At 40.4% G+C, this 12,597-nt stretch overlaps 1 protein-coding gene across 1 annotated transcript in view; it reads right to left on the reverse strand.

Moving 5' to 3' along the window:
* The window catches only part of LOC132829988 (nuclear GTPase SLIP-GC-like), a 151,219-nt gene that overhangs the window by 103,125 nt on the left and 35,497 nt on the right, over nt 1-12,597 (reverse strand). Inside the window, exons 5-6 of the mRNA XM_060847440.1 lie at nt 9,958-10,180; nt 8,066-8,287 (exon numbers count right to left, since the gene is read on the reverse strand). Coding sequence (XP_060703423.1) covers nt 8,066-8,287; nt 9,958-10,180 — 445 coding nt within the window. The remainder of the gene's footprint in view (nt 1-8,065; nt 8,288-9,957; nt 10,181-12,597) is intronic.

Raw genomic sequence — 12,597 nt, forward strand, 5'->3', positions numbered from 1 at the left:
TTGATAGAAACTTAGCCATTCCTTCAAGGAGACAGTAGATGTAAATCGGTGATTCCCTTGTCTGGTGAGTCTAATATTGAGCCCATCATTCTTTTCAATGTTTCCAAATAGTTGCTCTGAAACCATGCAGCTTGCACTGGATCATATCCCCTACACCTTTCAGTAGATTGTCACCTTGCTGTGGTGGAGAGGCTTGAATTTTTTTTTGATCCTGAGAACGAAACCGTTAGGAGTTCTCAACTCACGGCAGGGTCACCCCTAGTTGGAGGGGACTAACCAAACAAAGTTTAATTCAAAACAATGCCTCAATGGTGATTCAGATGGAAGATAATTGTATGTTATCAACAGGTTCAATGGCAAGTGAAGGCTACAGCAGTACACACACCATGGGTGCTGGGGAGAAATAAGCACTACCGCTTAGAAAAAAACGGCTACAGCAGTAGGAAGACCTCCAGTTGTCAAGGTTTCCTTGCCACTGGGAATAAATCTACCTTCTATCATGGACCTGCTGATCTGCACACACACACACACACACACACACACACACACGTGACTGTGATGAAAGGACAAGATGGTGAGTAGGCAGTGGTTGCATTCAGTTGTTTTACTCTTGGAATAAGAGCAGTTAAGTTTTTTCTACAGCTTTTGTCATCACTGAATTGCCTTCTTCAGGATCTACTTTGCTCACCCAACATAGGAAAGAAAAAGCATGTTGAAAAGTAACACATTCCATCACCAGCCTGACTGAAAAACTACTTCCAGTGGGGTTATCTCTACTTGTGATCTAATGAAACATAATCTCAGAACCTGGAGTATATGAACCCACTGAGATAACAGGCAAAAAAATCATGTGGAACAAAGAACTGGCCTTGTTGTCTGTGAGCTCAAGCACTTCAACATTGATATAACTGCCCACGAGGAAACTCCAAGGGCAGCAAAAGGAACAAGGTGGTGGTTATACCTACTACTGGGTGAAGAAAACACAAGGATCAATCTAGGGCACATGGAATTAAATTTGCTGTAAGATCGAACTCATGGATCAACTGTTGGAGCTCACTGCTGGCATCAACAGTCACCTTGTGACTTTATGTCACCAACTTGCCAGAACTAGCAGGCAATGGTCATGAGTGGCTATGCTTTAGCCCTTGATGCCACAATTGAGTCCAAAGAAAGATTTTACTTCACCCTGGACACCATACTCACCAACATACCTAAGGAAGATAAAATTATTCTCCTTGGCTACTTCAGCACCAGGTTGAAGAGGAAGCTCAACTCTGGAAAGGAACGAGTCAAGAATTACAACTCTGGTGGAATTCTCCTGCTCGCCAAATGTATAGAATACTACCTAGTCATCACCATCACACTGTTCCACTAAAAAGACAAGTTCAAGACATCTTGGAGGCATCCACAATCAAAGGGTAAAAAATGAGGTCTGCAGATGCTGGAGATCACAGCTGAAAATGTGTTGCTGGTTAAAGCACAGCAGGTTAGGCAGCATCCAAGGAACAGGAAATTCGATGTTTCGGGCATAAGCCCTTCATCCACAATCAAAGCACAGGCACTTGATCGACTATATCATCATTCAATCCTGAGACTGAAAGGATGTCCTCATTATCAAAGAGATGTCCAATGCAGACAACTGCTGGACAAACCACTAGCTCATCCACTTCTCTGTCCATCAAATGCCACCAGAAACAGCTAAAGATTAGTGTGGAAACAGGCCCTTCGGCCTAACAAGTCCACACCAACCCGCCGAAGTGCAACCCATCTAGATGGCCCATCTAGACCCATTCCCCGACATTTACCCCTTCACCTAACACTACAGGCCACTTAGCATGGTCAATTCACCTAACCTGCACATTTTTGGACTATGGAAGGAAACTGGAGCACCCAGAGGAAAAAGGGAGAATGTGCAAACTCCACACAGTCAGTCGCCTAAGGCAGGAATTGAACCCGGCTCTCTGGTGCTGTGAGGCAGCAGTGCTAACCACTGTGCCACTGTGCTGCCCACAAGATGAAGGAATGGTTCAGAAAAGAGCCAACATTGAATGCTTCAAGACCAGCAGATGGTAAATGTCCAACAATGTCTTCACCAAAATCTCCAAAGGGTTCATTTTAATGGAGTGGAGGAAATCTGGAAACAGCTGAAGATAGCCATCATCTCATGCTGTGAAAATATCATCACAGCAAGATGAAACTGATTGGACAAGATGACCACTTCATCCAAGATCTCATCAACAGGAGGAAAGCTGTCCATGCTTGTCAAAATAATATCACCAGCAAGACAAGGAGAATTCAAACAACAAAGGTGAAGTTACAAAGAAGAACTACGGAAATCATCATGAATGGTGGACAGAGAAACCTGTAAATCTTTGCTTATCAGCACAACACCTGGGTTTTTCTCAGTGCCAAAGCAATGTATGGACCCAACACCATTTGCCTCAAGCGGTGTAAGGATAGCATCCTTTTGAAAAACAGAGAAGACATCAGCCTCCGATGGAGAGAACACTTCAAAGAACTCTTAAACTGCAATACAATCATCAATGAGGACATGTTTGAGGAAATCTCCACAACTTATCATAGATGATCTTGGACTCTCATCAAGTGGGGCAGAAATTGAAGCCTCCATTAGACACATGAAGAATGGAAAAGCTGCATGAATGGACAGGATTCTGTCATCTTCCTCTTCAAGAAACGAGACAAAGCAGACTGTGGAAACTCCCAAGGAATTTTCCTATTCTCCACGGCTAGGGAGATCATTGTCCCAATCCTCAGGCATTGTCTCCCAGTCTCAGAGGAAATCCTTCCTGAAAGCCAATATGGCTGTCGACCAGACCTTGGAGCTCTGGACATGATTTTCATTGATTGACAATTCCAAGAGAAATGCCAGGGAAAACATCGGCCACTCTTCATGACCTTCATCAATCTGATCAAGGCTTTTGGATCAGTCAATTGGTAAGTGATATGGAAGACCTTGTCAAAGGCCACCTGTCCAAATTCAACAACATCCTTCATTTCCTCCACAAAAAGATATTGGCAATGATCATTACTAGCAGTACCAATCAGGTTAGGGGTCACTGCCTGAGTACTTATCTCTATCTTCATCTTGTCAAGAACAAACTTCCCAGTAGTGTGAACATTGTCTATAGGATAGATGGAAATCTTTTTGACCAGCTGTCTGAAATCCAAGAAAAAACAACACGACTGCTCTTTCTGAACTTCAGTATGTGGTTAACAATGTCATCTTTGTTCTCTCAGAAGAAAATCTTCATGCCTCCATTAATACCTTTGCGGAAGCATACTGAAGAAATTGTCTCAGTCTCAAGCTCAAGAAGACTAGCAACCATTCCCAGGTCAAATTGCAGTCCATCCCTCCATTAAGATCAATGGAGAACTCCTCCCAAACATTAAACGTTTAACCTACTTGGGAAGCTACCTCTTTCTAAGGCTGGCATCAGTGCAGAGATTCAACATCACATCCAATTTGTGAACGCCAATCTTCAAATGCCTCAGGATGAGAATCTTTGATGACTGTGACATGTGTGCTAATACCAAGACCCTTGCGTACAAGACAGCCATTCTTCAGACTCTTCTATGTAGCTCTGAAACTTGGACTACATATAGATAATACCTCCAAGACTTTTGAGAAGTACATCAATGTTGTCTGACATGGATTCTCTCCAACAGAAGGGAGGACAGATGGACAAAACCAGGAGCTAACAGCACCAGCACAGAGGCTGTGATCATCCGAAACCAGCTCCTCTGGGTCGGCCACGTGTTTGGATACTTTTGGTCTGACTGCCAAAGCAAATCTTTGAAGAGCTCAAGGAAGTCACCCAAATGAGAGGTGGACCAAAAAAGCACTACAAAGACTCCCTGAAGGCGTACCTCAAGAAATGCAACACAAACTTCAATGCCTGGAAGATGCTTGTTCAGAAGAAATCAATGCAGAGGAACCTCCTGTATGAAGGGATGCATTTCTTTGAGAACACCCATTGGCAAGAGGAAAAGTAACTGGAGAAAGACATGCCAATGATCAAGGCCAATGAGCAACTCCAATGGCCAGAAACACCTACCAAGAGAGATGCAGATCCAGGATTGGGCTCATCAACTGTGAAAGGACCCACAGGAATTATGACCAGTGACAATGGAATTTCCTAGGTAAGTAATCATGCGGTTAGCAAGTGATTGCTGATGAAAGTGATCCCTGAGAGATTGTCTGCATCAATTTCAGGTCAATAGAGATGCTGCACTCACATCCAACAGCTCCATATTCACATTTGTCCACTGAGATCTGAAAATTATATCTATCAGCTGTCAAGTCTTTCTGCGAGGAAGAGGAGTAAACAGGATTTCCTTGAGTATAAGGAATGTAAAGAAAGAAGTGAGTTGATTTTATAGCTGAGGCTGGCACAGCACAAACAGCCAACTAAACCCATTAGTGGACCTAAGCGATTGAAACCAGGACTGCGGTTCTCCTCACCGGAATATTGAATTCTATCCAGAGAATTCTTAATTGAGTTGAAAGGTCTATCCACATTCCAGGCAAGCAAGCTCTATATTTTTAGCTAGTTTCTCCCGATTTGTAACCAAAACACAACCGAGGATCAGAGAATGGGACAGCAAACCCAGCGAATAAAAACTAACAACCATAAAACAATTCTGAATATGAAGCTGATGACCCATGAAAATGACGAGTAACAGTGACACTGCACTTCAACATGGAGCACAGTCACCTGGGCTGACAAGTAACAAGTAACATTCCAGCCACACACATATCAGACAATGGCTGTTTCTTATTTGAGATGGTCTAACAACAGCCTGTTGACATTCAATGGTGTTACCAACACTTAATCCTCCACCATCAATATCTTTGGGGTTACCACTGGACCACCAAAAGCTCAACTGGACTCGCCATCGAGGCTACAAGAACAGGTTAGAGGCTAGGAATACTGCGATGGGTAACTCATCTCCTGACTCCACAAAGCTTGTCCACCACCTACAAAGCGTAGGACGTTGGAATACTCCCTAGTGGCTTAGAAGGGTAAAACTTCAACAACACAAGAAGCTTGAAACCATCCAGGACAAAGCAACCTTCTTGATTGGCACCACAAGCATCCACTTCCTCCATTACACTCAGTAGCTTCAGTGTGGATTATCTACAAGATGTACCGCAGAAATTCACCATAGATCCTTAGACAAACCTTCCAAATCCACAACCACTTCCATCGAGAAGGACAAGGATTTCGGAACACCACCTGAAAGTTCCTGTGTGAGCTAATCATTCTATATATCACCAATCCTTCACTGTTAATGGGTCAAAATCTTGGAACTCCCTCTCAAATGGTATTTTGGGAATAGCTACAGCAAATTGACTGCAGTGATTCAAAAAAGCAGCTTACCGCCATCTTCTCAAGGGTAACTAGGGATGTGGAATAAATGCTTTCCAGCCAGCAATGCCCATATACCATAACTGAATTTTTAAAAGTTGCCTCAATTCTGGTGCCATTGGCTCCTTCAAGGACACTGATGTTAGTATGCCTGTCCTCTCAACTCATACAGACAATCCATTTCAAATGGTGTTGATGGTACTTCTCCAGAACCTCCAGGTTACATCCGTACAAAGTCAAAGTGTTGGAGCCATGTAAAGAGTCAGAAGGATCTTGGTGTCCGCTTGGATTGAAACTGTCATCCTGGGTGCTGGAAGACAGCACTCACAGATTAGATGTAATATTAGATCTCAGCACTGATATCAGCTTTAGATGAGAGGGTCTGTCCTGGTAAGGGAGGTGTTTCACATCTGGGAGGATTTCTCCATTGATCTTAATGTAGGGATAGTGTGGAGCATGTCTTAGGATAGGTTGGTAAAGGACTTGAATCCTCTTCAGGTTGAGGCCAAGACCAGTTCTTTGGTTTGTTTCTGCAAATATGTTAAGCAAGACTTCACTTATAACTTCCCTTAATAAAAAGATCTCTTGAGAATACTGATCATAATTTTATTGGAATTTTGTATTGGTTGAAAGTCATTTTGTCAAGTACAAAACTAAGTTCTGACATCTAAGCAAGGAAGCTACATGGATATGAGGGCAACATAGGCTATGCCTGTTTGGGAAACTACATTTAATTGTAGACAAAAATAATATGCTCTTAAATAATAAATAAACACAATTTGCAATGAATACGCAGTCCTTTCAATCAACAATCCCACAAAAATGATGGGGAATTGTTTCTAACAAAACAAATTTTAAAATGGCGTTAAATCAAAGCAAGAGTCTTATGATGTTGCCAAAAAAAATGATTGTCTAAGAATGGGAAAGATTTTAGAATTCAGTAAAGAAGGACTAAGAATAGGTCAGGAAACATAAGAAACAATAAGAACAAATTGGGACAATAACATAGACACAGATCATTGCTTCGGAGCACAGAAATCAAGGAACAATTAAAATAAAAAATGATTGTTAAAGCTTTTCATCTTGCACACAACTGGGCAGAATTGCAAGAATATCGAATCTGAAAGGGAACAACAATTTGTACTGCTTTAAAAAAGGGTTCTGACCAATTGGCAAATGGACTCTGACTGATAGAGGTCTTGCGATGGAGACAGTGATTTAAGAACTGGTTAACAACTGCCAGGCGTTTGTTTAAATTCAAACCAGACAGGTATGTTCAGATCGTTCAAGATGGGGCAATACCCAAAAAAAAAGCCATTTGTTCAGCTGAGGATGGTCCAGGGCATGGATATGTTCTTTCCATTTGTAAAGGGGAAGAGATGTTATGCATGAATGTACGTGACTACTAGCACACTCATGATTCATACTCTAAATTTAAAATTGATTAATAATGAATTATTAAGAACTGAAATGTACTTAGTTTTCAGTACAGTACAGAAATATGGAGGTGATGAGAAAAGCTAAGCTCAACGCTCAGATTTTTAAATATTCATGAAAGAAGGTTTTGCAATTCTCAGAAAAGAAAGTTGGTGAATCAGCAAAGATGAATTTAAAGATTTGACATAAAGGGACAATTTCTCTGGATGACAGTCTCTGGGAACTAGCCTGAGCCTCTCACTTACTGTGTGTTTTAAGATGTTTCAAGCTATAAATTTTTTATTTTCTTCTTTCAAATACTAAACTGATCTGTTGTTACAGAAACTGCACAGGCCCATGTTACTGTGTATCAGTGATTGATCACCATGTTAACTAAAAAAGAATCAAGCCAGATTTCATTCTGGGATCTGACTCGTTCAGTGTTATCATCAGTTGTGATCATAACACCTCCAACTCGAAAAATTATAGAATACAAAAATCCCGCATTGGTGCATTTAGTGAGCACAAAGAGAGGTGGGCTATTGCTGCAAGGGATAACTGAAACATTTCAAAAGAGCAAATACAATTAAAAGTAACAGAACATTATTAATAGAACACTAGGTTACTGCCATTGTCTGATGGCGTTAAAGGGCTAGATCATAAACAGGATATCATGTAACTCAAACAAGAAACTGAGAATTCCATTATCACAAACAAATAACTCCAAATACAGCCACCATTCATTCCTGTCAAGAAAAACATTTACATTTACATCAACTTTGAAGCCAGGAATTCCTCACCACTGAGTGAAGGAGGCATGGTTTTCTACTGTGATCCTTTGTAGCTCAGGCCACGGAATAAACTGAAGACAAAGAGGCACTACATATTGTGCAATTCAACAGGATTTCAAAAGAAATGTGATTATGATATAACTCAAAATAAAGGGAGGACAAAATCAAGGGACTTTACTCCAATTAGAAGAAGGGTGAAGTTCGATCAGCCTGACCAGGCTGCAATAAAACTGTGCTGGAGATTGCAGGCATTCAGGTGTTTTGTGGTGGCATTGTAAAGATGTGGGCAGAAAATTTAGCCTCGAGTTTAGGGAGGTGTGAATAAGTTTACTGGGATCGTGGTCAAATCACAGAAGTGTTCAACTGGAGGAGTCCTTTATGGCTCACTAAATGCTCAAATGAAAATAAAAACTGTATAACGGAACTTATTGTTTCCTTTTGAATTCCATATCTCAGTTAAGTACTCACATTGTCCTCACGAAAAAGCTTTTTGCCACTTTTGGGGATATCTTGATAAATGTTCATCTTTACTAGCTCCTCATAGCTTTTCTCTGGTCCAGAAGATCCGTAAACATTTTGCAGTTTGTTCTTTGCCATTTCAGCCTCCTTATCATCTTCATCGTTAACTTCATCATCACTGTCCTCATTCCCACAAAGCTCAACAAGAAGCTTCAGTTCATTATTCCAATCCTGTAATATGAATCATTTCTAGTTCAGATTTCCATGTTAAATTTCAATTAGCCTCATGTATACAATATTTTCCAAACCTGGACCTTTGAGACAGGATCACAAACTTTATAATTGGCAAAAGGAAATGTCTGACCCTTCACAGTGCCAACCAGTAACCAAGGTTTGTCTAACTCTATCATACCAAAACTATTCAATAGCTAGATATCAACAGTTGATTACGTATTTCCAAGATCTAACTACAAAGCCTAAATATTTAAAGAATGAAATAAAAGTTGACATTATTTGTATAAAAGCTGATTACGGATTTCTGTAAGATTCTGTAAAGCACACGTTTTAATTTAGACACACTTTATCACCTTGAATAGAGAACTCAGTTTTCCTTTCATGCCTTTATTACCTGAAACAACCATGGGAATGTATATCCCCAAGACACACAGGTGAGGGGCATAAGGGAATGGGGCGAATATTTCAAAAACCAGGTGTCCAACCCCAAACAGCCTTCAAAATGCCACTTTAACAGAATCAGAATGAGAGTGGGAGACAAAATAACAAAACAAAGTAATTAAAAATGTTACCTCTCCAATGATGTGCGAGTCATTTAAATGTATTAACTGTGAGTCATAAATTTAACAAGCTTTATATCTATTGACTGTGAGGTTAGTTTCCCACAGGGCGATACAGACTGGGGAGGTACAGAGTGCGAGTAAGTGTCTTTTCAGTCCTAGCAATGGAGAAAAGAGGGGGAGCAGGACTACTTCACCCCAATCTTCCCAGTAAACCAGCTGCAATCAACACCACTCTATTCTGTTTATTCACCAAACACAATCTCCAACTCAAGAGTGTTCCCTAACCCTCCTAATCCCAATACTCATTTCCAATTTCCAAACATTCGCCCAATATACAATCCCTCATTGACCTCTGATGTCTCTCCAAAATCTTAATCTCTCTCTGTTCCCGGCTCTCTGAACTCACCTCAATTCCTGATCACATCCACATCCCCTGATCTCCCCTGTCTGCAAGCTCCAAACAAGCCCACTTCCAAAATTAACTCTCAGGTCACCAATAACCCTTGGTCCCCTGTACTTTATTCAACCATTATCACATTTTAAGTAAACTTGATATTTGTTTTTTTCACACTTTGTTCCTTCAGGATGCTCTAAACACAATGCTGAAAGAGAAACAGAAGGACTGCAGCCAACTTCTCTGATTTACTTTAATTAATATTCCATGGAATGTGGACGTTACTGGTTAGCATTCTCCCTAGTTGGAGAAGATATATATTCTGATTTGTTCCTTGTCGATGGCGGACCGACTTTGAAAAGACAAAAGGTGGGATACTCGAGACAGAATTCTGAGTTCGTAACCTGTTGGCGCAGCAATATTTTATCAGCAGATCTAGTTCAGTGCATGGTAGCCCCTACAGTGTTGATACGGAGGTTAACAGTGATGTGCAATTGTTAGATTCTCTTTTGTTAAAGATGATCATTACCTGGCACTTCAGCTGTATGAATATTACCAATCTCACTCTGTCCACACCTATTCTCATACAACCCACTGTGTTAGAGAGGGGCAATTGAATGGATGGCAACACTGAAATCTGACAAAAAATATAAACAGAACAGGAAGCAGAAGTGGGTCACTCTAGGTCATGTTTGTTTGTTTATTATTACCTGCTCGCTGAGGAATTCAATCTCTGCTTTAAATTTGCGTCCTTCGTAAGATTGCACTTTTATTATGGCCGATGTGCAGGCTCCTGATGATGATGTGGGCAACAGAGACTTCTCCTCTAAAACTGCATTCAGGAGTGTACTTTTCCCAGCCCCTGTCTGTCCAAAGACTCCAACGTAAATGTTCTCCTGAAGACATTTCTCCTTTAACTGTTGCATCTTTTTTCTGAAAAGAATATTTTTTAGCTTGATTCAAAAATTACAAAGGAAATATGCATGACAGATTTATATGCTTCAATACAAATCCCAGACATGTTCGATGCATCCCAATAATGCTCTGAATATAGACCTCATGATTTGCCTGGCAGAGTTTCTAAGTGAGGACCTGACACTTGAAAGCTGAAAAAGCTGAACAACAAAGTAAAATATAGAAGATATTGTGGGAGTGGGGTGTTCTTCAGAGGGTGTTCTTTCCCTACTCATGCACCTATCGCTATTGGCAATTTAGCATGGCTAATTCACCTGACCTGCACGTTTGAACTGTGGGAGGAAACCGGAGCATCCGGAGGAAACCCACACAGACATAGGGAAAATGTGCAAACTCATTGCAGACAATCGCCCAAGGCTGGAATCGAATCTGGGTCCCTGGCGCTGCGAGGCAGCAGTGATAATCACTGAGCAACTGTGCTAATTAAGTAGCTATACTAAAAAGACAGGTATGAAGTATTGTGGGAGATTAGAAATGTTGTTTTTGCAGATGGGTGAGGGGGTGTAGTGGGGGGAAGGGAAGGGGAACATTTTATAAATGGTCGTGGAATTCTTGTAGCATGTAGCATACTTAAGGCTAAGACTTTAATGAATATAGAGAGTCTTTTAAAGAAAATAGTTTTAAGCTAGGAAATAACTATGAAGGGTTGTAGCTGACCACAAAAAGAAGCAGCAAGGGCATTTCACAATAAAGCTTATCGTATGATAAGAGAAACTGGATAAAAGAGCAAGATGTAACAAATATCTTGCTCTTTTATTCAGCATGCAGACAAGGACAGCAGGATGGCCAGATAAGAAAATAACTAACAAGTAATCAACTTATGATAGGATGGGAAAAGGGAGGCATGATTCTGCAACTTGTAAACTGAATTAGAAAGCTAATATACTCTGTTTTCGCATGCATTTCTACTTGATTGCAGAAGCGTCCGGATCTTGCAAGCTGTAATAAATTGTTCTTTTTTCCAAGGCTTTGTCTCAGGCTGATTGATTTATGAGTGAGTTCTGTTTCTCACAGTATAAAACCAAGATTTCTAAAAATGAAAGGGTAAATGGAAATCCAGCAGACCGAGAGCGCCATTGAAAAAAATTCCAAGAAAGTAATGAGGTACAAAAAGAGAATGTGAAAGAATCATACATGTGTGGTAAATATATAAAGAAAGATTGTCTGGAAATCTGATAATGTCCAAAATTAGGCACTACCTGACAACTTTCTTCAATCGTATGCCGAACGAATTTTGATATGTTCACCAGTTTCAGGGGGAATGTGGGGAAGTGTGCCACCAGAATAAACAAAAACAATAAATAAACAAACAAATCGAGTTATTTTGCAAAAATGACTGTAGGAATGGTTTTTGATAAGAATCACACCCCCATTGGTGACACAATAACAGATTAATCCTCAAATTACAAGATTGCCAGATTCAATTTTATACTGATGGTGGCATTTGAATTTCTAACCTCTAGATTTTTAAGATCAGTAACAGACCATAACATCATACATGAGAGAAGCATTTGTATTTGTATTTGTATTTTAGTCATTTGACAGACAAAAAGATGAATTAGTGCAAATGGCTCAAGACAAAAATCTCTGGTTTCAATTTGCCAAGCTCAAAACAAAAAGCTACAAGAACCAAGCATTTTTTTTTTTGGAGATGTGGGCTTGGAATTCTAACTTTTCACAAATTGTCCAGAAATGCCCTTATGATTTTAATGTGCCGAATGCTTGCAGTCAATCTTCCTTTCAAAATTCTATAGAAGCAACTGCAACAGAGTGACTAAATCACTAGTATTAACTGGCCTCAGATTTCTCTAACTAATTCTTAATGACCCAGTAACTCTTTCAACTCACCTCCAGCTTGTCATTTTCAACTTTGCCAACCATTTCTATCACCCTTACAGTGAGCAAGGGCTTGAGAGAGGAGGAGTGGAGTGAGATGGATGATGATGGAAAAGTTAGGAAGTGAAGTGGTGATCAGGAAGGTTACGAAAAGAAGTAAAGGTGAAGACATTGCTGTACAGGGTAATGGAGCCTGAGAGAGAATGTGTGCAGAGGGAGAGCAGTAACATTTCAGAACACTCCAATTAATGGTTTGGAGTGGGAGCTGAACTCTTCAGCTTGCTGGCTGTTTACTTTCAGAGCATCAGGTGATACATTAATCAGGTTGAATGTTAACTTCATGTTCCAAGAACTGAAGAGTGACTTTCAACTCATAATTCCATTTAAGAGATCATGCCAGACTGAGTTAATTTCTTGTTGTAAGAGAGTCCACCAGCTGTTTGTTGACAGGCAAAAGAAATAGTAAACCTCGAGTGACCATCATGGTGTGTACAGCTGTTATAATTAGGTGCAGTGCACTTGGACAGTTGTGTGGTCAC

This window comes from Hemiscyllium ocellatum, chromosome 30 (assembly GCF_020745735.1).
Source record: "Hemiscyllium ocellatum isolate sHemOce1 chromosome 30, sHemOce1.pat.X.cur, whole genome shotgun sequence".
NCBI classification, from domain to species: Eukaryota; Metazoa; Chordata; class Chondrichthyes; order Orectolobiformes; family Hemiscylliidae; genus Hemiscyllium; species Hemiscyllium ocellatum.